General features: G+C 48.8%; 2 protein-coding genes across 2 annotated transcripts in view; both read left to right on the top strand.

Annotated features, from left to right (window-relative positions):
- Positions 1-10593, top strand: part of PINX1 (PIN2 (TERF1) interacting telomerase inhibitor 1) — a 62642-nt gene extending 52049 nt beyond the window's left edge. The window contains exon 7 of the mRNA XM_005493292.3: positions 7570-10593. Coding sequence (XP_005493349.2) covers positions 7570-8175 — 606 coding nt within the window. The 3' untranslated portion in view covers positions 8176-10593. The remainder of the gene's footprint in view (positions 1-7569) is intronic.
- Positions 10594-16268: 5675 nt separating this feature from the next.
- SOX7 (SRY-box transcription factor 7) lies at positions 16269-20897 on the top strand. The gene is made up of 2 exons (XM_005493291.4): positions 16269-16648; positions 18652-20897. Exons 1-2 carry the CDS (start codon positions 16423-16425, stop codon positions 19569-19571), a joined length of 1146 nt encoding a protein of 381 aa, XP_005493348.2. The 5' UTR covers positions 16269-16422; the 3' UTR covers positions 19572-20897.
- The last annotated feature ends 6487 nt before the right edge of the window (positions 20898-27384 follow it).

Raw genomic sequence — 27384 nt, 5'->3', positions numbered from 1 at the left:
AAGAGAGGCTGTGCTGGCCTCAGCAGAGGAGCTAGAGTGGAATGAGATGTCACAGAGATATCTTAAGTGTCTCTCAAGATATGAAAAGGATTTTCTCTGCCATGTGCTGAGGTTTTTTAACTCATTCCTTATGTGCTTTCTGCCTTCTGCACCTCTTATTATCCCATGGTGTGTATTCCCCCTTAGCCTCAGCTCCTGGACTTTTCTCTCTGCCTTTGTTGTGCAATAACTTAAATAAATTGTGTTCTTTTTCCTGAAAAGTGTAAGAACAGTAGGAGGAAGTGTGTGTGTGTGCCCTGGGACACAGTGCCAGGATTCCCAAGCTGCCCTTGGAAATACAGGTGCTGTGGCCTGACCAGGATCTGCTCAGGACAGCTGGAATGAATCCCCAGGACTATCCTTGCAATCACGTCCCTGGCCAAAATTTAATCCGTTGCACTTTTGCAACCCTGTTGTTTCCTGTTCCTCTGGTGTTTGCAGGCTGGAGGCAAAACCTGGCTGAGTGTCACAGCTTTATTGTGAAGCTCCTGTTTCACTGATGGGATCAGGCTGGGCTCCAGCTCATCCTGCACCCCTGGAAATGGATTGTTTGTGTCACAAACAAATGGCATTTTGCATACCAGGACTATTCAGCAAGAGAGATGGGGGTTTTCTGGTGTGTGAATTGTAAGAATGAATGAAAATTGTTAAAATTGACTACTTGCTGAGGTACAGGATGAGCTTTTGACAAAAATATAAAACAGAAGGACGAGACAGGCTGGGAGAATTTGGATTTGGTTTTAATAGAAACTCATCACCACAGAATTTAAAACTGAAATAAAAATGGAATCAGCAAATACAATGTAAATGAAAATCAAGCACCTGTAGATTGCTGCAGTGGGGTGAAATGGGTGTTATTAAATGGTGATAAAACCTCCTCATTAGGATGTGGTGCCACATCCAAGGCCAGGCTGGATGGAGCTTGGAGCAGCCTGGGATAGTGGGAGGTGTCCCTGCCCATGGCAGGAAGGTGGAATTGGGATGAGTTTTAAGGTCCCTTCCCACCCAAACCATTCCATGAATCTGTACTCACAATAGGGATATCCTGAAGGATGGTAAAACCTCTCTCTTTGGAGATTTAATTCCAAAAAAAGGTTTAACTCCACTAAAAAAAGCGGAGCTGGTCTAGCACTCACAGTAGTTCTGCTCCAGAGGTCAGTGATCCTATTAATAACCTCCAGATTATTTTAGGCATAAATATACTATAATAAAATTCCTCAGCCTTTTGATTGCTAGAGAAACAATCTGCTCTTTTGTAGTTGCAAGTGTAGCAAAAATGGGTCTTCATAATTCCATGGAAAACATTTTTCCTTGTCCCCTTTCCATTAATTACTTCCTTACCTCTCTTCTTGTCCTTGCTGGGTTAGAGACAGCTGATGGCTCATGTGGAGGGTAGAAGTTAATATCAACTGCAAGTTAATATCAACACAGCTGATGTTTCAATATATTCTGGCATAGAATTGATTTTATCAGTCAAACAGGAAAGTGCTTCTCTGTAGTTATTGCAACTTGTCCTTTTAACAAGTGTCATGTCACCCAGGTGTTGGACATCCAGGATTCTCATTCCATTTCCCATCAGTGGATTCATTGTTCTATTGGTTCTCAGGATAAATCATAGTAAAATTAAACCTTCCTATGGATATGTGGCATGTCCTGGTGATTATACCACCATGGCCAACAAAAACCAGAAGTTGCAGGAGACCTGAATTTTTACCACTTTTGTCCAGGTTGAACATCCCTATTTCTCATCTCTTTCATTAAACCCTCATTTATTTTAACAGGCTGCCCCTAGAAGTGGTGGAAACATCATCCCAGGAGGGATTTAAAAATCTGTGTGGATGTGGCACTTGGGGACATGGATTGGTGATGGCCTTGGCAGTGCTGGGGAATTTTTGGACTCAATGGTCTGAAAAGGCTTTTCCAACCTTAACAATTCCATGATCACCAGGAGGTCAAATTGCATCCCTGTTCAGGTTTTTGAAGTATTACAGGACTGAAAGATGCTTCTGGCGTCCAGATCTTACATTTTCCATTCCAGTCAAGAATTAACTCCCCCTAACAGTTCCCTGGTAGCTGAGTTGTTTTCAGTGGTTGAGACTCCCAATGATTGTTAAGACTTCACAAATATACTGATTTCTCCTACTGGCAAAGTTTTCCTGTGGATAATTTCCATCTGCTGCTTGTCCTTTTCCTCATGAGCACCAGGGTGATTGTCCTGTTTTCCCTTTGCATCAGCCCTGTCTGTGTTGGGACTGTGTTCTCATCACCTCTTCACAAGATGCTGTCTGCAATAAACCAATTTTAATCAGGTAAATTAAAAGCATTAGAGCCTCCTGGGTACCTGTTCTGATGCCAGAATCGACTGCAGAACTGTTGGTATGTGGCCTTATTTATGCATGTATTTATTTAAATCCTGCTTAAACTCATCAGGCTACAGGTCTTTGTTCACCCTCTCACCTGTTTGATCCCAATCCAAATGTTAATGCTTGTACTTAGCTCGAAGTTGTCAGCTCCTTAAAGCCAGACTCTGTCATCCTTGATGTCTGCAAAGCTCCAGAGTGACTCTTGAGGAATCATCTGCAGCCATTCCTGGGATGGAAAGATACAGGGATGCCCTCAGCTCTTGCCTCTCAAGTTTTGTGCACTGCATGGGGGTCCTGCCAACCTCTCGGTGAGGATCTGAAGCAGCAGGAACAGAACAGGATTATTTTAATCTTATTGTTACAGTTTCTCAGCAAAGAAGTTGGTAAGAAAGGCGGAACAGCGGTGGCTGCAGTTTAAAGCTAAGAGTGATCCTGTGTTTTCCATGGAACTCAGGCTCCATGTGCTTCATCCAGCCCACTTTCTGTCATTTAAGTGAGAGCCTACTGAAATAGTTTAGCTTTATTCTGCCTTTTTGCTCATCCCTTCTGGACTTTGCCTTTTGTGTCTTTTTTGTGAATCAGATTTCACAAAATCATTGTGAATTAGTACCAACAAAGCAAAGTCATGTGAAATTACTGGGCTTGAGTAATAGTAGTTCATATGTAGCAGACAGAGATTATATAAGAGATTATTTTATTCCCCTGTTTTATGATTTTAAGTGTGAAAAAGGAAATACTTGAATTCTGAAGAGGAGGGAAACTTCTCTGAATTAATCCAGGCTGCTTCTCTTGCTCCTATATGTTGCCAAAGAACCCTTTGCTTTGCCCATGAGTTCTGTCTCACTTTTCCTCCCAGGATAACATGCAGATGTAGCTCTTATTTTTGAATATTAATTATAATAATCCCAGAATGGTTTGGGTTGGAATAGACCTTAAAGCTCATCCCATTCCTACCTCTGCCATGGACACCTTCCACTAGACCAGGCTGGATTTCAAACCCATTTGATTTCATGATGTGTCCAAATCCGTCCCACTTTTGGCTTCCTCTCTTCATGTTTTCACTGATGTGAATTCCTTTGATAATTGACAATAACTCCCTGTTTTTCCTTTCACCAAATAACTGAAAGGTGCTCTGAGAGTGGGATGCCCTAGAAATGCAATCCTGATCCTGAAGGATTCAAGGGAACCAGGATTTCCCTCTGTAAGTTTAGTGCACTCCCTTAATGATTTAATCAGCAAGCAAAGAAAGGCAGAGAAAAACACGGTGGTACATGGAGTGCTTTATGTCCTTTAGATTATTTTCCATACATTTCACTAATGACATAAACACATGATATTTACAGGGAACTTCTGGCTGTAATTGACCTTCATCTCTTCCTGTGCACTTCCCAACCTCTCCTTGAATTTTCCTATTGTTTCCTCTTACTCATTCCACGTTTAACATCGTGTTTCAAGCAGTCCTTTTGTTTTGCTTGGGACCATCCTACCAATTCCCTATTCCCAATTCCTTTTAACTTCATCTCAGGCAATTTTGGAACTCATGGCATGGACAAACATAATTTCTAAAGCTCAATCTTCAGGTTTCCCTCCACATCCAGCCCAATTGCTCTTTTCCTTTTACTTGATCATCAGTTCTCTGGAGGAAGAATATTTCTTTCTGTCTTTTATCTGGTGAAAATTTTGTCTTTCAGAATATTCAGCAGCACAATCCACTTTTAGGGATATCTACCTTTTTTTTTTTTTTTTCTCTGTGTTGGGTCATACAGGGGAGGAATTACATAAACTGTGAGGGGTTAGAGAAAACCCCTGGTTAGAGTTCAGCAGTGTTCCCATGGCTACTGGGACAGGTACACCACAGAAGCAGGAATACCTTGGCATTTAACAGCCCTTCCAGGTGATTTATAGTTTTACATAAGCTTTTCCTAAACTCAGAGGTTTTCTAGGGTTGGCACCTCTTTGCTTGTCTCCATGCCCTGTTAATTCTGTGCTCAGTGGCCCGTGGTTATTAAAATTCTTATCAATAAAGGAGTTTCTGAGCAAGGTTCTTATTTTCTAAACTTGTACATACCTTTGGAACTCCTCTGCTTAACCAAAGGAACATTTGTTTTTATGCCTAATGTACTTCATGAAAAGAAAGAAATGTGTAGAGTTCAAGTAATATTTGCCTTCAATTACAGTAATTAAGTTGTCAGGACTTGAAGTCACCAAGGCAATGAGAAAATCCTTTCCTGGTTGGCCAGGGAGCAATGGGTGTTCTGGGCCCGAGTGTGTTTTACACATTGGGGTGGGGAGGGAAACGGTCCTGGCTGAAAACCTGGGAGTCTGTTTGTCCTGTTGCAATCCAGGGTGTCAGAGTCCTGCTGTGGGGGGAAGGAGAATGACCCTGTTTGCCTGGGCTTCAGCAGGGCCAGGGAAGTGATTGTCCCTCTGTGCTGGCACTGCTGGGGCTCCTCCAGTGCTGGGGACAGCTCTGGGACCCTCCCAGCAAGAGAGACCTGGAGGGGCTGGAAGGGAAGGGAACAGAGCTGGGAAGGAGCTGGAGCACCAGGAGGGGCTGAGGGAGCTGGAAAGGGGCTCAGCCTGGAGAAAAGGAGGCTCAGGGGGGACCTTGTGGCTCTGCACAACTCCTGACAGGAGGGGACAGCCAGGAGGGTCAGGCTCTGCTCCCAGGGAACAGGGACAGGAGGAAAGAGCCTCAAGTTGCACCAGAGGAGGTTCAGGTTGAACATCAGGAGGAATTTCTTCACGGAAAGAGTTGTTAAACATTGGAAGGGGCTGTCCAGGGAGGTTTGGAGTCCCCATGCCTGAAGATGTCCAAGGAAGGCCTGTACGTGGCTCTCAGTGCTTTGGGTTGGGTGACAAGATGGTCACTTGATGGTGTTGGAGCTCTTTTCCAACCTAAATGATCCTGTGATGGCATGGGATTCTCTGCTTGTTGGTTTGGGTCTTACTAAAACAATTTAATATAAATATAGCTCAACCCATTTATCCTGGGAATTCTGTCCTGTTAAACTTCTGCTCCCCTTTCAACCTGTGCGGATACATCCTGTTTTTCCCCATGTTCCACATCCCTTTTCAGGCTTCTTTGCCAGAAGTCAAATAGTTTCAGTTACTTCATAACCCTTCAGGAACACTACAACATATCCCTACAAGAAAAGTCCCTAATTTTGATAAGTGCCCACACAAACATCACTGGAATCTCAAGTGCAGCCTTACTTTCGTTCCACTGGAATAGCTCTCTTGAAAGCAGATGGATGAGGAAATCACCACTTGTAATGCATCACTAATGACACCAATTTTTGCATTCCTGCTCCTGGGAGTAAAGGTTATGGATGCATAAGGAGCCAGATCTGGAAAACCTTACTCACAAACCCTAATAAACCCAGCTTCAGCCAGCAAGTTTAATGATGCCCTCAAGAGAGCCAGGTCCCTTATCTGCAGCATCACACAATAACTATAAAGTGTTGAGATAAGTGGGGTTTTATCTCCCAGCTCTTTGCTGGCCTTCCCTGAGTATCAGGTTATGGCAGTGAAAGTGGCTGTAAAATCTGACTACTCTGATTTCGGCAGGCAGGATTCAGGATGTGTGGGCAGAGTGGATGCTCTTACCCATCTGTGCATTTATGAATGGGAAATCAGGGAATTATCTCTGACTGTAATCCTGTGGATCCCCTTTCCTTCAGGATGGGGTTGTAGGGCAGATGTTGGTGAGGATTCTACATCAGCTTTTGAGGATCCTTCCCAGCTTTTCCCATCCACAGGGGGTACCTGGTTCCCTGTGGTTTGTACAAGGCTTTAAAAAAACAATATGCTGAGGGAGCTGGAAAGGGGCTCTGCCTGGAGAAAAGGAGGCTCAGGGGGGACCTTGTGGCTCTGCACAACTCCTGACAGGAGGGGACAGCCAGGGGGGTCAGGCTCTGCTCCCAGGGAACAGGGACAGGATGAGAGGGAATGGCCTCAAATTGTGCCAGGGAAGGTTCAGGTTGGATATCAGGAGGAATTTCTCCATGGAAAAGGGCAGTCAGGCATTGGAAAGTGCTGCCTAAGGAGGTTTGGAGTCTCCACCCCTGGAGGTGTCCAAGGTGTGACTGGATGTGGCACTCAGTGCTCTGGGCTGGTGACAAAGTGGGGATCAGTCACAGCTTGGACTCTATAGTCTTGGAGCTCTTTTGCAACCTGAATGATTCTGTGATTCTGTGAAAATTTGGGACATTTCCAAGAGTCATTTGTGACTTTTGCCAAGCAAAAGGCTATACCACAAAGGCTTTGTTTTGAGTGCTTTGGTATGTATGTGAACAAGCCTTAATTTCAGCTGCCTTTCTGGTTTGTTTCTTTTGTAAATGTCAGATAATTTAACAAATTATACATTTCCATCTTGTGGCATTTGTTGCTTTCTCAGTCAATTCTCTTCATGCCATCCATAACATCCAGCTCCAGAGCTGTACTTTGCTTTTAGTTTGGTATTTCTTAGTTTGATAATTCCTTTCTAGAAAGGAGACTCTTCACCTGCAGCTGGAGATGAGCAGCTCTTTATTTCATATCTGCAGAAACCTTGTAAGATGTAACCTGTGATGTTGTTTGTGCCATCTGATAACGTGTGATCAAATGGAGCCTGTTTAAATAACAACATCTGGGACACCCTGACAGCAGAGCAGCTCTGAAACAAACATTTCCAAAGATCAGATAAGATGGGAGAGATGCCTCAATGCTGGATTGCTCCCTGGATTACAAGTTCTTTGCTGAAGAGTTATTCCAGGCATGGGATTTCCTTTGTGCCACAGGCTAATGGATTGCAGTGGATCATTTTTCATGCTGGTTTGTGTCTTGCAGAGACATGTGCTTTGTAAAGTCAGTGTAATGCACTGAGTATGGCGGTGGTAGACATGAGTTACGTAGGAGTAGGTAAACTAAGGAACTCAAAACAACTGAAAATTGGCTTGCTTTGTGTTCTCTTGCTACCTTCCCCCCTTCCACCTCTTTTCCCTAAATCTACAGCATCTTTCACATTAAGGGCTGCCTCACTTCCACCCAAATCTGTACTTTCATAGTTAATTTTCAAAGCACCATGTTGCTTTTCAGTATTTTCCTTATTAGTGTGCAAAAAAACAGCATTATGTTTAAAGCCATGACTCCTAACTCACTCCTGCTCCTCTCTGTTCTCTTGCAGGAGGATATTCAGGCTGATCCTCACTCCCAAGAAGAGGAGAGGACCAAGTGTCTCTCCAGCCCTGGAGATGATTCCAACACAGTGAAGAGTGCTCTCACTGTCCAGGAATATTTTGCCAAGCGCATGGCAAAGCTGAAGGGATCCCAGCAGGAAACAGAACCAAAGGTGGATCATTCCAGCCCAGCAGCTGAAGAAGCTATGGAGCCTTCAGAAGAGCTGGAAACCAAAGTCAAAAAGAAAAAGAAGAAGCAGAAGAGAGATGATGAGGCAGAAAGGACAGAGGACTGTGAGAAACCAGGGAAAAAGCCTAAGACAGGGAGCTTGAATGGAAAAGAACTGGATGATCCACTAAACGAATGTCACAAAAGGAAAAAAAAGAGGAAACATAAAGAGGAGAATGAAGGAGAAAACATCAGTTGTGATGAGAATACAGGCAATGGAGAAATTTCTGTGGGAATGTGTGAGGGGGAGGAACTCAGCAGAGAGGAGCAGGAGGAAAAGCAGAAGAAACGCCACAAGAAGAAGCACAAAAAGCAAAAAGAGGAGAGAGGGGAGTGTGGGGAAGAAACACCCAGAAAGAAAAAGAAGCACTGCAAGAACATTTAACCTTTCAGGCTCAGGGATGATGAGTCTGTGTTGTAGGAGGCTCTGTGTAAACACAGCACCAATCCAGTCTTGGACATTGCTCTAGCTCCAGATGGGACAGACTGAATCTAGACACAGGTTGGATCTAAACACAGGCTGGATCTAAACTCATACTGGATCTAAACTCAGACTCTATGTAAACCCAGCTCTCCCAAAGGAAAACATGATAGGCTAACAGGAGCTTCAGTCCATGTTCAAAAGGGACCCACATAGAGGATCAACACATCAAGACTGTGAAAGGCAGGGAATAACTTCCTGCTGCTTCACCTGACTGTGTTTTTCTCAATCCAGGAAAAAAAAAATTAAAACCACCCTTGTACTATCTTTTTATTAAAATTGTTTTGACTTGTGAGAGCCCAGCTCTGTTTCTGGAAGCAGGAGGGGGTTTGCAAAGCTGTTTGTGTTTTTTCATTGATTTTTGAAAAGTGCTGTCTAATTTTTACATTTATCTCTTTTTACATATAAAATGAATGTTGTTTCTTCCCAAAGTGCTTACTCTGATTAAAAGTTTGCTCAAAAAAGTGTCAACACTTAAGGGTGAAATAAAAAGACCTCCCTGTGCCTCCAAACCATTGTCAAACAGTTTTAACTTTGCACCAAAGCTGAAGGAAACATGTATTTACCTTATCATTTATTAACCATACCTAAATCTTTGATTTCCAGGCCATACTCAGGATCTCTTCACTGGTACCTCTGGAATCCAGAAAGCTGCCTTGGATAGAGCAAGGCTTTTCCCTGAAACTGGGACACCAATAGATTTTAAAAGCACAGTCAGATTGCTGTTGCCATTCACGCATTGAAAACTTGCAATTTGGATTTATAACCAAACTAGAGCTTGTTTCTCATTGTAAGCCTGGAAATAAGGAATGCTGGAACTGGGCACTGCCACAAGCAGTTTTGTGGGAGATCTGAAGCATTCAGCATGAATTTTGGCATTTTAATGTCATTTAGAGCTGTCATGAGAGATGGGTGGGCTTGGAAGTGGTGGAAAGGGAGGAAGGATTCCCCTTCCTGGTGTTCTGATATTTCTTTGGCCACAGCAAACTGACAGCACAACCCTGAAGAGCAGGGAGTTATCCTGGCAGAATCCAGAATCCAAATCCATGAGCTGCTCATTTCATCCAGGCCTAGCTGGGTTTCATCAGTGTAAATCTAAAACATCCCATTGGCTGCTCTGCTGAAGAAAATGGGTACATTTTTATATTGTCTCAGCTCAGTGGAGTTGCTTAACATGGTCTGAGGAACATTGTCAAGATGCAGATGTTAATAGGGAAAAAAATTTCCTTAAGCTGCCTTTATTGTGCAGTGGAGGAAGCTCCATCTGCAGCACCCAGACCACATGGATGGTTTGGTTGCAGCTCAGCTCTGGTTTTTTAAGATCTCTTGGTTTCCAAAGCACCTTTTTTTCCCCCTGCCTTCAGGACATGCTCATTCACTGCAGCAAAATGAAGTTTCACTTCTTGCATAGGAGAACAAGATGCCTTTCCCTGGATTTCACATGCCAGGGGTTTTAACCCTGTTGCATCTCCTTTTCAGGCTGTACAATTATTATTCACCATAATCTGCTTGTCCTTGGCTTCCTTAAATGAAATAGCACCAAATACCGTCAGTTATTGTCAAACTGGGAGGAAACTCCATGCTTGAGGTGAAAAAAATCATCTTCTCAGTGAAAGAAGACAGCAAAATAATGTTTTATGTTAAACTGAAGCATCCCTCTTGATTTCTTGCTCACCACAAGTTGGAATTTTTGTTATTAGAATCCAAAAGCATGATTGTTTCCAATTATTATTTTTTTAACTCTTAAGGCAACTAAACTTTACAGCCTCTCTGGGACTTCAGTTTAAAAAGGTGCTACTCAAGGAATAAGGTTTCCTTCCCCAAATATTGCTGGGCTTGTTTGTTTGTTCCCTCTGTGAATTTTCATGTGTTTCTGTGTGCTAATTCTTGTGGGTGCTTGGCCACATTCCAGTGTCAGTTACAGGAAGAATAAAACCAGGAATAAACCTTTAAATTTGTGCTGTTGCTCCTGTTAAATTCAGGATACCCAACCCTGAAATCTGGCTCAGATGGAAGTATCAGCTACCAATGGAAGATTTTCTATTTCTGCAATAAATACACGGCACTTTACCCTGGGAAATGTGGAATTTTAATGTGCCCCAAGCTCTGCATGTGGTTGTAGGAGGGGAAAATCATAATAAATAAATAATCATAAATCATAAATTGCTTGTATTTGACAGAAACAATTGATTTAACTGCTCTGTTCTGTGTTTGTGGTCAACATTACTCAGTGAAAAGCTCTTCTTACCAGATACTGTCCAGTGAAATGGATGATTGGAACAAGAGAAACATGTCTCAGAGTAATAAATTACATATATATTTTTTGTTTGTTTGCTTCTAGTGGGTTTTGAGTTCTGTTTTAACCCAACTCTGGGTTTGGCAAGAAGGCCTTTTTTAGAAAGCACAAGAAAAAGAATTACGTCAGTGCCCAGATGGTGGAATTAGCAGAATGCGAGCACAAAGGAGCGACTTGGTTTCATTTCCGCGAAAATCAGACTTTCAAACTCCGAGGCCTTTTGTTATAAATTCATCCATTGTCCTCACAGAATGAGGTGGCTCCCAGTGAAATTACCTGGACACCAAGGAAAATGAGAATCCCTGCTCTGCTGTCGCTCTACAACGGGGAACGAGGCGCTCGCAGCACAGATATTAAAATGTTTTCAGTTTTGGTAACCCCGGGTCAGCAGTGACTGGAGGAAATTTTCCTTTCTGCTTTGGGAATGTTCCAACACTGGTTTCTCCTGAGCTCTTCCATTCTTTGCAGGGATAGGGCTGTTCTTGGCTTTGAGGCTCGGAATTCGCTGCGGGATCCAACGGCCAAGGACGTGATTGGCAAGTGCAAGGTTAGAGCAGCAATAATGGAGGTTGAATTGTGCTTGTAAGTACCTGCAGGCACCAAACCACCCTGGGAAGGAGAGACCATGGAAAAATAGTCCCGGTAGCATTGCTGGACCCAAATCTGCGTGAACTTTGTGGGCTTTTGGAGTTTTGTTTGACTGGAGTTTTTCTTGGTTCACAGATGGGAAATGGCACTGGAGCACCTCAAATGACAGCCCAGACATGTAAAGGCAGAATTCCTTGAATTTCCTTGGATTCCTTGAAATTCCTCCCACGATGTGAAGCTCTGATGCTTCACACACAGCCAGCGTAAAGCAGAGGTAGAATTATAAAATCATGGAATCATTAAGATTGGAAAACTCCTCTAAAACCATCAAGTCCAACCATTCCCTCAGCACTGCCAGACCACCACTCACCCATGTCCCCAAGTGCCCCTTGGTAACAACCAGGGGTTTTTAAGGCATAAATGCAAGACACCATTAAAGATTTCAGAACCACCTGTGCTTGTGTTTAAGTGAATTTGAGTGCATTGGGATGCAGCTGCTTTGTGACTGTTGTGAATTGAAGAGGCTGAAGGCTGTCCAGGGAAGGGAGCAGAGCTGGGAAGGGTCTGGAGCACCAGGAGGGGCTGAGGGAGCTGGAAAGGGGCTCAGCCTGGAGAAAAGGAGGCTCAGGGGGGACCTTGTGGCTCTGCACAACTCCTGACAGGAGGGGACAGCCAGGGGGGTCAGGCTCTGCTCCCAGGGAACAGGGACAGGAGGAGAGGGAACGGCCTCAAGCTGTGCCAGGGGAGGCTCAGGTTGGACATCAGGAGGAATTTGTTTGGAAGGAGCTGCCCAGGGCAGTGTTGGAATCCCCATCCCAGCAGGGATTTCAAAGCCCTGTGGATGTGGCACTTGGGGACATGGGTCAGAGGTGGCCTTGGCAATGCTGGGGAATGGTTGGACTCGATGATCTCTAAGGGATTTTCCATCCTAAACCATTCTGTGGCTCTGTGGAGTGTTTGGGGACAGCTCAGCATCGTGCCCATGGCTGCAGTTCTCCTTTCAGCTGCCCTGGTGCTCTCTGCCTCCAGCTCCTCAGTTCTTAGCAAGGACAATTAGCTGCATTCATCAGTGTAATTAACCAATTTTCTCCTGTTTAAACACACGAGGCTGAAGGTGTTGCAGCATCCACCTTCAAAAGACACAAGTTACGTCACGAAACCTCCAAACCTGCCAACACCAAGGGAAGGAAGGAAGCTCCAAGAAGAGAGGGAAACCACACAAAATCTGTCGGAAGAACTGCCCAGCATCACACCTGGCTGGAAAAAAAAGATCTGGGAATAGTGCATCCTACTGGATTCAGGGTGAGGATTGAGGGCATCCAAAGCCATCCTTTCCTAATTCCCCCTCACTCCTGGGCAGGAACCCCCTGGAAGGATCTGAGCTCAGAGAACTTGGGGCAATAACCAAGACTTTTGTTTCTGTACCTATTCCATCCAATAATAAACCAATTTTGTCTTGGATCAGCAAACTTTTAGTGATGTAGGACTGGGAAATGCAGCACAAATACATAATTTGTGGTGGCAGAAGTGGGAATATTGAAAAACAAATTGAAGCTTCATTTCTCAGCAAGTCAAAATCTGCTTCTGAATCACACAAATACATTTTTTTTCTTATCTTAATCCATCTTCATAAATTTAAAGGTGTAAGAGGGAAACTCCTCCTAGTTCCTTTTAACCTAAAGGCACTAAAATATATATTTTTGTAACCTTTCAACTGCATTTTAAAAGTAGTAAGAGCAGAACTATTCAGCACAATGCTGAAAATTTTAGCATTTCAAGGGGCGGGGAGGGGGAGCTTTTCTGCTTTTTTTGTAAAATGGGAAAGCTCTGGGGTTTTTTACCTAGAAAATAAATGGTCCAGGTAGCAATCCCTGGGGAAAACCTGGTGGAATCAAGGAGGATGGGCAGTGGGGTGAGTTGGGAACTGCAGCACTGAGGGAATCTTCTGCTGGGAACCCCCAGCTCTCTCTGCAAAAACTTCCCTTGGGAGCCAAGAGTTTCATCAATAATTAAGGAACATGTGAATATTGAGCTAATTTAGGATTTGCACTTTCTCACATATTTTAATGTCCCTGAAGGTTGGTGGGGTGCGAGATGGAGGTGGGGGGAGTAAAAATAAACCCTCTCTTTGCAGGGATAAAATTCCAGATGTCGGATCCACCCCAAAAAAAAACCTAAAAAAAAGAGGGATATTTTTAAAGAGGTGCTCGTTCCATATAGGGTTCAGCCACTCATTTTCTGCCTGGCCCATGGGAGTTGTTGCCACTGTTCCCCATCCATGAAAATGGGGGAGAACAAAGCTTTCTTCCCCCCTTTGTCTGCTCCATCTATTTTCACTCGCGGCTTTTTCACTGTAATTTCCCTGTTCCCAAAGCCCTGGGAGAGCTCTGCTGCTTCCTGTGCCCCAGATACAGGTGAAGCCTCGCAGCAGAGAGGGGAAGGTGAGCACACACACACACACACAAAAAGAAAAAAAATGGTAATCCCGAGTTTTTTCCAGACTAATTACTCCAATCCGGTGGTAATTAGGAGGTGGCATTTTCACATGGCCCCAGCCTCCTTTATGTAACGTGGGAGCTTCCGACAGGACAGGTTTGACCAGCATTTTAGGCAGGGTGCAGAATGAAACCCTCCTTACTAATGCCATCAGAATGCCAGGTGCTGCAGGAAAGAGGGAGAAGGGGAAAAAAAATTGGTTATTAATAATAGTAGCAGTGTTTGCACTTAAAATTCTGTGTGGGGGCCCTGGGAAGGGAGGAAATCCAAATGAGGAATATTCTGCTGGATTTCTTTGTGCTGTAAGCACACAGGAGCCCCAGATTGGGTCTCAGGAGGGTCTGAAAAGCCACAGAGTTGACCCCTGTGATGCCTTTGGGAGGTCAAATGTTACTCCCAGGATGTGGAGGGAATAATGAGAATCAGGAACACCCAGAGAGGTGCTCTGAGAGCTTCCAGGCTTTGGCAGCAGAGGCAGGAGTGGGTGCAGGTCCTGTCCTTGCTCAGGGTTTTTTCCTCTCCCAAACCTATCCACCCATCCTGCAAAATATGGAAACACAGGGCAAGGTGAAGCTGTCCTGTAAAAGGCATCAACTGGAATTCACCCATCTCTTTCCTTTTCCCAAGGAGGGAAATTCTGCTGCTACTACTAAAAATTCCTGGCCTCTGGGGCCTCCACAGAGGTGGTTTTGTATTCATGATAGCCAGGTCCTGAGCATCCTGAGGGTTCAAAAGTTACAGTGAGCCATGCAACACATTCACCATACCCAAACTACCATCCTGTTCAAAATAAAACCTTTGCAACCCTGGCAGCCTCCTTTACAGAGCACTTCCACCCTTCCTAAAGGGAGCTAAACAGAATTAAGGTTTTCTTCCCAAAATATCACTGCCAACCTCTGCAGCAGCTCCAGCCTGCAAATTGCACCGGGTTGACCTGTGCAGGGCAGGGTGGGGAGTTTGTCATCCTCCCTCCCTGCCCCATCCCGGCACTTCAAGGCGTGAGACAGGATTTTAGGAGAGATCTGGAGCTGCTGGGACAGAACAAGCTGTCCCCAGGAGCGTGCCGAGCTCCAAACCCCAGATAAAAGGCAGCTCCTCCATGTGTGTGTGTGTGTGTGTGTGGAAAGGGTTTATAAATCTGTCCCGAGACCAGGAAATCTCCTGCGCCTTTTAGATTTAAGAGAAGTTGCCTTCCTGTTGTATTCCCAGATAACAGCAGCTCTGATGAAGCCCACTTGTAAATAGCTTAATAGATTTAATCAGTTCCTTTGGAAAATGTTGTTGCTTCCGCAGGGTTTTAGTTCAGTCCCGGGGAAAAGCTCGGGCAGGGCAGTCGCTGCTTCTGCTGCGAGCAAAGTTGCGGATTCTCCTGACCCCAAAATCGCTGCAATCCACAAGAAACCAGAACCATCCCGCTCCTGTGCGGAGGGGAGGGAGAGACCAGGAAGCCCAGGCGGATCCTGCCCGGCTCACATTTACATGAGCGCTCTCCATCACTCCTAATCTGACAAGAGTCAATAGGAACACCCAGGCACGTGGGAAACCTGCCCGAACGCCCCGGCCTGGGATCCGCGCCGGGGTTTTCCCCCCAGCCTTGGGGTCAGATGGGGCAACCTCGGCCAGCCCCATCCTGCCCATCCCAAAACCCCGTCCCGCTGCTTTTCTGGCAGCACCCACGGTTTCTCTGCAGACCCGTATCTGCGGGTCAAAATCATACAGGAATCCAGGCACCAAATGCATTCCCCAGGGCAAATCCCCAAGGGGATTTTCGGTGCCATCACCTTCCTGGAGATCCTTTGTTCTAGTGAGAGGAATGCTGCTTGGATGAGTTTCCCACCCAGCTGGGGTTAGTGGGGGACACCGTTGTGTGGCTTTGGGACTTCCATCCCATCCTGCCTTTTTGGGTTGGGGCAGCACTCCATAAAAAGCAGCAGCAAGGGAAAGATCCTTTGTCTCCCAGTGTCCAGCGGAGACCGACTGGAGATGTTTCATCCTCTTTGAGCTCCATCCCTGCCTTGTTTTCCCCTAAAAGCTCCCTTAGAGTCCGACCAGGCTGGACAAGCACCCGCCAGCAGGTTCACTGTGTCCCAACTTCCATCCCATACAAAGGGATCTGGAAATTTGGGGTGAAAACCCACATGGGGTGGGCAAAGCACAGCCTGGGCTGGTGGTTTAAGCAGAAATGGGGGAAAGTTGTCCCTGTCTGTGCCATTGCTGCCTCAATCTTCCTTGGCAAACAGGGTTCCTGCAGCTTGTCAAAGCCTGGAGAGGGAACTTTTGCAGCCCAGTGGGATCTTCCTTTCAGTGCCATTTTCCTTCTTCCCCCCAGCTTTCAGTGCTTTTATCTCCTCTCTCTGTGTTACCCCCCAGCCTTTAAAGTTTGAAGCTCTCTGAGGTGCAGGAGGGCAGCGGGGCTGTTTGGGGGCGGGACATCTCCAGCTCTCTCCTCACTCCCTTTCAGCGAGCGAAATAAAGAAAAAATAATAATAAAAGAGGGGGAGGGGGGAGTGGGAAGGAGAAAAGGGGGGTGCAGGGGGTGCTGCTTCCTCGGGGGGGTGCCGGGCAGAAGGGGTGGGGAGAACTTTCCTCGCAGCACCATCCCGGCCGGGGCTGAGGAGTTTGCAAACAAGGAGGAGCAGCGAGTCCCTTCGGTGTCATTGGAGGAGGCTTTTTCCAAGGAGCTCATAAATACGGGAGAGGCCGGGCAGGAGGCTGGGACTGCGCGGGGACCCCGAGGGCAGCGCGGCGGGGCCGGGGGGGCCGGGGGGGCCATGGCTGCGCTGCTCAGCACATTCCCCTGGCCGGAGCGGCTGGAGGGGGACGGGGGAGAGGGGCTGTCCCCAGGGCCGCCCCCCCGAGGGTCGCAGGGCGAGAAGGGCTCCGAGAGCCGCATCCGCCGGCCCATGAACGCGTTCATGGTGTGGGCGAAGGACGAGAGGAAGAGGCTGGCGGTGCAGAACCCCGACCTGCACAACGCGGAGCTCAGCAAGATGCTCGGTGAGCAGCGCGGGGGGCGCGGGGTTGGGGAGGGGGGAAATCGAGGACCCAGCCGGGCATCCCCGGGGGTGCAAACCCCGCCTGGATCCGGTGGGAGCACACGGGCACCCACTTGGCAATCCAGGGGGGATTCAGTGCCCAGGGGCACTCACCGGAGATCCCTGCGGGTGCAAACCTTGTTCGGATTCGGTGCCCATGAGTCCAGCAGGGCATTCCCGGGGGTGCAAACCCTGCCCGGATCCGGTGCCCAGGAGGGAGAACCCCGGCACCCACTTGGCAATCCAGGTGCAAATCCTGACGGGATTCGGTGACACCGGAGATCCCTGCGGGTGCAAACCTTGTTCGGATTCGGTGCCCATGAGCCCAGCAGGGCATTCCCGGGGGTGCAAATCCTGCCCGGATCCGGTGGCACGGGGGATCCGGCACCCAGCCGGGATTGGGATGCACACCCTGCTGGGATCCAGCGCTCCGGGCTTGGTCCCCAGGCACTCACCTGCGGTCCCGGGAGTGAACACCCGAATTCAGTGCGTTGAGGTGGGGATCCAGGCACTCTCTGGCCATTCCTGGGGTGCAAATCCCATTGGGATCCAGTGCCCCATGTTGGTCACCATGCACCCACCCGGTCATCCCGCGGTGCAAATCCCACCCAGATCCAGCGCCCCGGATTGGGAATGCCAGCTCCACTGGCCATCCCTGGGGGTGCCAACCCTGCCCAGGTGGGAACCCGGTCTGGCACGCAGCAGGAGGGCACCCCTACACCTTTCTGGGTGGTTTTGGGGTGCAAAGCCAGCCCGGGTGAAGCACTTTGGGGCTGCAATACCTGATGGAGTTTAGCAGTACCGTGCACCCACCCTGTCACCCACGGGGTCCCACACTCCAGGTGTGCAGCCTCTCCTCGGGGTGCAAAGCCTGATGGTGTCCTGCATCCCAGGGCACAGGCATCCTGCCACCCCTCTGCTGCATGCCCTGAGGGTGCTGCCCTGCTGTGCAAGGAGGGTCCCCCCAATTTTCCTGGCCTGTCTTTGCTGTGTCACTTTGTGCCAGTATTACATGTCTGGGGGCTGTGTGTGTGTATTTCTGCTGTTACTTTTGGGGGATCACATCCCATTTTGAGCACACATTTGTTTCCCACTCCCCATCTACTATTTCTTTCTTCCTCCCAGTCCCCATTTTGATGTGAAACTGAGAGGGCAAACCAAAATTATCAGCCCAGACAGCCTGAGAAAGAGCTGCCCGAATTGCAACATAGCTTTGCTGCCCAACCTCTTATCCAAAGTTGGTGTTTCCCTGGACACTTCTGTGGTGTTTTCTTTGGTGGTTTGGGTTTTCTCCTCTCTGCTTTGCCATGCAGCATCTCAGCTTATTAGTGTTATTTTTGCTGTCTCAGACCATGGGAAGGCATCAAAGGCTTTGATGTATATCCTCATTTCTCCCCCTTACCCTGAAGAGCAGCCTGGGACAACCTCACTGTGGGATAAAACCCCCCCTACCCAATGCTGCTTCTCTGTGCTGTGTCTTGGGGACATTTTATCTCAAACAGGGAGGCACGAGGTCATAGGATTACAGAATCATGGAATGGTTTGGATTGGAAGGGACCTTAAAAACCATTTAATCCATGGGCAGAGACACCTTCCACCATCCAGACCAGCTGTCACAGTGCCCAGGTCTCCTTGTGCCCTGCTGCAAGCTCTGGCAGGGCACAAACTGGGGCACCTTAAAGGACAGCACGTCCTGACCTCTGCTTAGCCAGGCACGGCCTTGGCTGTCCCTGCTCCACAGGGAGCTGGGAGAGTTTGTCTGCCTGGATTTATTTACTAACTCCAAACCCACCTTGTGTGGCAGCTTGGGATGAAGGGAGTCAGAAACCCTATAGCAGCCTCAATTCCCTCCTTCTTCTCCCACCCCTGTGGGGTTTTTGGGATGTGTCCTCTGCATGTGCCAGGTGGGACACTGGGCACCCTTGGGAGGCTGTGGGTGCTAAGGGAGCGTGTCCTCCGTTTCAGGGAAGTCCTGGAAGGCGCTGAGCCTGTCTCAGAAGCGTCCCTACGTGGAGGAGGCCGAGCGGCTGCGGGTGAAGCACATGCAAGATTATCCCAACTACAAGTACCGGCCCCGTCGGAAGAAGCAGGTCAAGCGCATCGGGAAGCGGGTGGATCCCGGCTTTCTGCTGGGCAGCCTCACACGGGGGGACCAGAACTCTGTGCCGGAAAAGCGGACCTGCAGCCGGGCCGGGGGGGAAAAAGAGGGTCCGGGTGAGTACCCCCCCCGCCCGGGGCTGCCGGCAGTGCGGGCGTACCGGGAGCCTCCAGGCAGCAGCAGCGGCAGCAGCACCAGCGTGGACACCTACCCCTACGGGCTGCCCACCCCGCCGGAGATGTCCCCTCTGGATGCCATAGACCCCGAGCAGAGCTTCTTCTCCTCGCCCTGCCCCGAGGAGCATCACCGCTCCCACCTGGCCGGCACCACCTTCTCCCCACCGGAGTTTGCAGGTGGTTCCCTGCCCTGCGGCCACCACGCGCTCAGCCCCATGCCACCACAGCCGGCCACCTGCATGATCCCCCCGGCCTCCAGCTGCCCTTCCCTTCCTCCTCCTCCTCCTCCCAGCTACTACACACCCACCTTCCCCTCCCTGCCCCCTCCCAACCTCCATGCCCACCTGGGCCAGCTCTCCCCGCCACCAGACCACCATGGCTTTGACACCTTGGACCAGCTGAGCCAAGCGGAGCTGCTGGGGGAGATGGACCGCAACGAGTTTGACCAATATCTCAACAACCCCGGCCACGGTGACCAACACCACCACGGAGGGGCCTTGGCCAATGGGCATATCCCAAGCTCTGGCAGCTCCCACAGCTCTGAGAACAGCCTCATCTCCGTCCTGGCTGATGCCACAGCCACCTACTACAATAACTACAGCGTGTCTTAGGAGCCCAGCCGGGGCTGCCTGGAGTGGCCCAGGAAGGACCCGACACTGTTCCGAGGCGTTGCTCCCTCAGGGTGATCGAAGCACAGGGCCCTGGAGTCTCCTCGGTGCTGTAGGTAAAGGATTTGGGTTGTTGAGTCACCACCGTGCAAAGCCTGGAGTGCTCTGCTCCCACCGTGGCCAGGGGGCACTTCCCAACGCCAAAGCCCTTTGGCCAAGTCCCTCTTCCAAAGCAGGGATGCTCCTGGGAGCACAGGAAAGCTGCCCTTCATTTTGGGATATCCCCAGCTCTGCTTTGGAGTCAGGAGTGCTGCAGCACCCCGCAAACGTCAGGTCTGAATTCCCCCTGGAAGGGGGAAAGGCAGGGATGGGAGAAGGGAAGATTTTGGTGAAGGTCCATGAGCTGTGTTTGGGTTCTGGTGGTGGCGTTGCTGCCTGACCACCCTGACCTGCCTGAGCACTCCAATGGGGATTAAAGCCCCCATCCCCTGCCCCAGAGCATGGATTGGGGGTTTCATCCCTCGGGAAACCCCAGAGAGGATGAGACACCAACCAGGAGAGCGCTGAGCCTGCTCTGGAGTGGGGTAAGATCAGGGCTTGGAAAGGCAGGATCCAGCCGGCATCCACCCATGGGAGCAGGTCCTGGGATGAACATTTTGGCCAAGAGGTGATGATGTAGCAGACTGTTCTTTTTTTATCAAACATCCTTTGAAGGGGAAGGCTCCGTGTTTGGAGCCACAGTGCCCAATGCCTCTCCTAACTCTGGCATTTTATTGCTTGTAATAAAGCTGTACATTGATTTATTCCTTCCATTATTCCTCCCGCCCCCCCACCTCGGATTTTGTATTGCTCGAGTTCTCTTCCTTTCCATAAAAATGAAGCTTTATTTTAAATCAGTTATATGACATGATTAATCTTAGTGTTTACTGTATGGCACTTGGTAATGATTAGTTAGTAACGTGGTTATGATTTCCTGGTTTCAGTCCCCAAAATGTATTAATAATAATTGCAAAGAAAACTTTAAAAAAAAACCCCAAAGTTTGCCGGTTTTTAAGCTAATACATTCCATCTCTTTTGTGTGACTCTATGCATTTTGAATGAGTGTAGATACGAGTTTGCATAAAATATTTAATTTAAATAAATGTTTTTATATGATGATTGTTCGATGATTTAAATTGCTGTCGCTATTGACAACAGTTTTCAAAACAGAAACATTTCCCGTGCAAGTGCTATTTTTTTATATTTTTGTTGTCATCGTTGTTGTTGGTATTTTCAGCCAAATTTTTCTACTTCCATTTTTTTATAAATAAAACAAAGATCTGTGGTTATCTTTACAAATTGTGGATTGCTTTCTAACAAACAGACTCAGGGCATGATGAGTGCCTACCCTCGCTTTTCATGGAGTGTCCTGGGGCTCAGGTCACTGTGCTGGCCTTGATTCTGCTTTTGCCATCTCTCAGATGTGATCTTTGTAATCCTGTTTCCATATTAGAGTGAAGTCAAGAACTTTGCCTTTGGTGTCTTGGTGAGCACAGATGATGTTGCCAATTTATGGAGTGCCTGGAGCGTGGGTTTTAGTTGCATTTAAGGTTCTCTTTTCTTTCACAGTTTGGGTAATTCACCTTTTAAGGTGTTCCACAGTGTGGGGATCTTGAAAAGGGTCCTCATTTCAGGTGCAGATCGAGGCAGTGAGGCCTCAGAAATATGTGGGGGTCAAATTTGGGGAGGCACATGAAGATGATGTTGAATGATGGTCTTCAGGCCTGGCCAGCAAAGAGAAAACCTTAACCCATGTTGTTGTGGAAAAGCATCACAGCCTGCTCTTGCCAGACTTTAAATCAGGCTGTGTCCCTGCTGTCCTTGAGGTTAAGCCAGGCACAGAGAATCCCAGAGTTGTTAGGGCTGGAAGGGACCTCTGGAGATCTAAGGCAGGGTAAACATCTCCCAAGGCAGTGTCTCCCAGGCTGGGTCCTCCTGCTTGGCCCCAAAAAATGGAGGAGCATGTTTCTTAGTGCACTTTATGGTGATGCCATCTCTGTCTGGTGGCTGGGAGGGGTCTTCAGAGGTCACCCAACCCAATCCAACCCAATCCTGTCCCTTGTCCCCCACAAATGACATCACTGATCCACAAAGCCCATGGTCCCAGAAGGTGGAGGCTGTGTGAGTATTTGGGGAGGACCCAACATGACCCTGGCATGTTATCCTTTATCCCCCACTTGTATCCCCTGGATTCAGCTCTCCCATCCTGCCTCTTCCTTCTTCCATGTCTCAGGCATCCAAATTCACCCTTGGTCTTTCCTTTTAGAAAGGAAATGGATGCCTTGGGGTATCCTGCCAGCCCCAGGTACTGTGGTGGCTCCCTGACTGAGGTGGCTCAGCCCAAATGTGACTCTTCCAGGAGGATTTTGGAGCTGGAGGGAGGGAGGTGCCAGGATCCTGTTTGGCCTCTCTGCCCAGCAGCGTTGAGTCACGTGGGACCATGCCAGGAGCAGGAGTGGGGCTGCTTTTCCCTTCTCCATCTCTCCCTGCAATCCCTGTGCTGCCCCAGGCCTGAGGGACAGCAGAGAATGGTGAAACTGCCCTGGGAAGGAGGTTCAGCTGTCCCAGCTTCCTCAGAAATTCAGCTCTGGGTATTGCCACCAGCCTGCTGTGGGATGTCACATTCTTATCCTATAGGACCCTTTCTCCAGGACATTGGCTGTTACTTCTGGTCCTTCTCCTTATTCCCATGCCCTAAGCAACAATGGGATCAACCACACCACCCTATGGGCCTTTTCCCTCCTTGCTTTCATCCCATGCAGGGCTGCTGAAAACAAACCCAGGGTCTGATTTCCCCAGGAACAGAGGTTTCTCCACACACCCCATCCCCAAAGAACCCATCGTGCCCGGATGAACAGAGAACCCCGCCAGCCAAGCTTGTCCCCACTTGCTCAACCCAGAGCCACGTGAGGAGAGCTGGGAGCTTGTCCCTGTGCTCTCTGCACGCCAGGAACAGCTACAGGCCCCAACCGGGAGCTGGGGCCCCCCGAGGGCGTTGGGAGCCGCAGCCAAGGCGAGGTGCGGCTCCCTGGGAGCCACGGCCGGATCCGGGCACACGCCCAGCGCCCGGAGCAGCCGGCTCCCACCTCCAGGCCACTGCAGCTGAGAGCAGATTCAGGAGCTTTCCATCCCTCTGGGGAGATGGAAAATGAGGTGCTATGGGTCAATTCCCTCTACCCACAGCAATCTTTTCCCTGGATCTGGGCACACACCCAGTGCCCGGAGCAGCCAGCTCCCACCTCCAGGACACTGCAGCTGAGATGAGATTCAGGAGCACCAAACCTCCCTTCTCTAGAGGGATGGAAAATGAGGTGCTATGGGTCAATCCCCTCTACCCGCAGCAAATTTTTCCCTGGGAGCCACAGCTGGATCTGGGCACATGCCCAGCACCCAGAGCAGCTGGTTCCCATTACCAGGACACTGCAGCTGAGATCAGATTCAGGAGCACCAGCCCTTCTCTGGGGGGATGTAAAATGAGGTGCTATGGGTGAAACCCCTCTACCCACAGCAATTTTTTCCCTGGGAGCCACATCTGGATCCAGTCATTCACCCAGTGCCTGGAGCAGCTGGTTCCCACTGCCAGGACACTGCAGCTGAGAGCAGATTCAGGAGCTTTCCATCCCGCTGGGGGGATGTAAAATGAGGTGCTATGGGTCAACCCCCTCTACTCACAGCAATTTTTTCCCTGGGAGCCACGGCTGGATCTGAGCACACACCCAGAGCAGCCAGCTCCCACCTCCAAGACACTGCAGTTGAGATGAGATGAGATTCAGGAGCACCAGGAGCTCTCTTCTCTGGGAGGATGGAAAATGATGTGCTATGGGTCAATTCCCTCTAGCCACAGCAATTTTTTGGGATTCAGGGCATTGCTGCAGGGAGCAGATGGAAAATAAGTGGCTGGCAGAGGTGGGAAGGAGCGGTTTTGCTTGGAGAGTGGGCATCCATATGAAAGACTAGTGGCCATCACTGTTTATGGATGTTGGAGGGGGTCTAGAGCCCAAGCAGGATTTGTTCTGCATCAGTCCTGGGCATGTTTCTCCTCCCTCCCCATCCCAAATCCAGGAGCCCATGGCTGTCTCTGTGCGTGCTGAAGAGTCTTGAGGTGTGTAGCCTGCTGTCCCCAGCCTGGGAACCAACAGGAAAAACAAATCAGGGCTGAAGGAAGGGATAAAACATCCTCCCACCACATTTGGGCTCCTCTCAGGGGTGTCAACTTGGGCCAGGACAGGGGTATCTCCTTGGCACGAGGTGAGCAGGGTGTGAGCCCTCTGCCCCTGGTGGCCTTGGCCAGCCCTTGGCCCCCGTGGCTGTGCAGGTCATGGTTGGAGGCATGGGGAGCAGGGATGAGGTCACCTTCCTGGATATCTGGGATTTGGGCTGGCCAGGAGCTGCCTGCCCTGTGTGTCATGCCCTGGGCAATTTCCCTTGCATCCCTTGAGCAGGTGGTGACTCCTCTGTGCTCTCTCTGCTTGTCCCAGTGCCACTGGACAGGGGTGAGCCCTGGTGACAAACAGCCACGTGGATGTTCCATGCCTCAGTTTCCCTGTCTGTAAAACAGAGATAATTCTTCCTTCCCTCCCACCCTTCTTCCAGCCATGGGAAGGGTTGGACATGACCTGTCTCTTCCTCAGAATTTGAACAGGACCAAGTGCTTGTGCTGCCTTTAGCATGAGGGGTCCCTGCACTATTTGAGGAGTCTGGACTCTGCTATGAAATCAGCTGGGAGACAATTTTCCCTGATTTTTTAAAGCAGATTTAGGTGAGGGAAGTAGAGGCAGAGAAGGGGGTGAGGTGACTGGACTGAGCTCACCCTACAAAACAGCAACAAAGCCTAGAGAGAGACCCTCAACACATCCAACTCCCCCAAATCCCCACATCCTAAATCCCTTTTTTCCCCCTTTTTTTTGCTCACCTTCCCCTTCCATCCCTTTTTTTCCCCGTACCCCACCCTGACTCCGAACCCTGCTGCACCCCACGGCGGGGAGGGCAGGATCAGACCCTCCCTCCTGTCTCTCTCTCCAGAGGAGGGAATGAGACAAGCTGCTGAGTGGTTTCCTGCCCAGCACTGCCAATGGGAGCTGCTTGGGGTGCCGGGAGCAGGGGAGGATGTATCCGGAGCTGAGTGTTTCCTGGCAGATAAGGCCAACCCCTCCTGCCGGATGTTATGAGTCCAGGTCCTACCTCCACGTTTCAAGAGAAGGGGCCGAGGAAAGGCTTGGATGTTTATGTCAAGGAAAAATAACTTCTCCCTCTGTGTACAATCCTCTGGCTCCCCCAGGGCTACGTGCAGCAGGGTAAATGCTGGGAATAGGAAAACGGGCGAGGAGGAGGGTGATGGGGAGCAAGGAGGGATGTGGGCAGGCTGTGGGTCTCTCCCTGCTTGGGAATGTGCCAAAGAGAGGATGGATGTGGGGAGAAGAGCCTGAGGATGGATGGTGCATGCTCAGCACTGTGGGGTCAGGCTCATCATCAATCCACAGTCACCATGGCTGAACGCCATGTGTCACCCCAGTGTTCATCTGGAGCAGATCCAGGCTCAATCAGGATTTCTCCTCATCCTTCAGGTGAGCCCCTTCAAGGCCAGAGCCATGGCAGCCCCCACAGCTGGAGATCAGGATCATCCTGTGCATCCCTGACATCCAGGATGCTGGCAGAGGGAGGCGGAGTTGGGTCTGTGCAGTGGGTATGGAGGGAATGAGGAAAACACCGATTTTCTCCATGTTTTTTGCAATGAATAAGTGGAATCCGGTGCTGGCCAGAGCCTCCTCTTTGACTTGAAACTGTCCTATTCTAATACCCTTCTGGGAACATCCCCAAGGCTCAAGCCAGAGCCTGTGCACTGCCTGAGGGCTGGTACATGTCCAGGGCCACCTCTGGATGATGGAAAGAACATGGAAAGACCTGCACTAGAATTAGATTGATGAAAAAATTAGGACAGGGAAGACTCCCAGCTCCCAAGCATTACCATTCCCACTGAAATTTCACCAGATCCCAGCACAGCCATGCCCAGGCCACAAATCCTGCCCCAGGCCCAGCACAGGGGAAGTGAGAACATTCCTGATGAGGGTTTGGATGTGATCAATATTTGGATGGGTCCTGATACTGAACAGCTTTTCATGGAGAGTTTAGTCTTCATCACCAACATGGAGAGATCTGAAATTAGACAAAATCTGACAATCTCCTGTCCAGGGTGATTAACAAGAGCTGAGCTGCCTCCTACTCCCATCTCATTCCAAGAGGGACTGCTGGAGGTCCCATTCCCCACCCAGTGGATCCAAGAGAGGACTGGAGGACAAACTGAGAAGAAAGGAGAGAGGGAAAAGCCCTGGTTTTCCTCCTTTGAGCTTGAGGAGCTCAGGGAAAAGCCCTGTTCTTCCTCCTCTGAGCTTGAGAAGCCCATGAGGGCTCCCACTGATATCTGAAGGGCATCCAGGGAGTGCTGCTGCCTTCAGGGAGAATTTTGGGACAAGAAGCCTGGTGCTGGAGCCCTGACCTGTGCCCTCCTCCAGTGCCCCTCTTCCCTGAGGCCCTGGAATTCCCTCGTGTCCCATCCAGCCAGGACACCGCCTCAGCCAGGCCCGAGATGTTGTTTCTTTTCCCTTTGAATTCCAGGAGCTCCCACTCGGCCCCCAGAGCTCCACGGCAAACAAAACATCAGAAGGGCAGGCCTGGCGGTGCAGGAAGGAAACCGGCTCATGTGGGGCTGAGTCACGATCCCGCTGCTCCTCCCGGCATCCCAGGGAGCAGGATCGGAATCGGGGATCAAGGGACGCCAGGTCCCACCGACCCCTGACGGGCTGGGCCACCAAAAATCCTCCTGCAGCACCATCATCATCACCACCCTGCTATATTTGTTTTGATAAACAAAGCATGGCTTGTGGGCTTTTTTTTCCATTAAGTTGCAGTGGGAAAGGCTGGATTTGCTTCCCTGTTGAGGGAAAAGTCTCCACACTGCCCGTTTGGGCCCCGGCCAAAATTCAGGGAGGCTGCCAAAAAGCTGAGCTTAAAAGAGGCTCCTCAGCACCCCTGACCTGGGACCAGCTTATTGATTTTCTCCTCTCTGGGCCAGACTTCTTGTCTAGAGCTTCATATGGTTGTGATTGACACCACTCAGATATTTCCAACTCTCCCCCTCATATAAATGTAGATTAAAAAAAAAATTAAAATAATAAAAAATGCACACACACACACACACACACACACACACACACACACACACACAGAGACAGATATATGTGTGTGTGTATATATATATAAAAGATACATACTCCCAACTCTAAGCCTCTCATTTACTGGAGATATCAAACATAAATAAATAAATAAATAAATAAATAAATAAATAAAACAATATTATAATAGCCAATAATAACAAAACACAAATTAATATAATATAATATAATATAATATAATATAATATAATATAATATAATATAAATATATAGATTAATATATAAATATAAATATAGAAATAAATATGAATATATGGCTAAATATAGCCATAACTGTGCATAAATATATAAATATAAACACATACAGGAGATATGACACATACATGTACATATATATATGTGTATATGCATATACATATGTATAAGAGATTCTTGTATATATATATATTAGAAAAACTAGTTCAAACTTTTTAGCAAGGCCAGTCATGATAGAATAAAGTGTAATTGTTTTAAACTAAGGGAGGGTAGATTTAGATTAAATATCAGAAAGAAACCTGGTCTAGTAGAAGGTGTCCCTGCCCATGGCAGGGGGTAGAATGAGAGGAGTT

The sequence above is a fragment of the Zonotrichia albicollis genome, chromosome 3 (genome assembly GCF_047830755.1).
Source record: "Zonotrichia albicollis isolate bZonAlb1 chromosome 3, bZonAlb1.hap1, whole genome shotgun sequence".
Lineage (NCBI taxonomy): Eukaryota > Metazoa > Chordata > Aves > Passeriformes > Passerellidae > Zonotrichia > Zonotrichia albicollis.
This window is presented reverse-complemented; position numbering and strand designations above follow the sequence as displayed.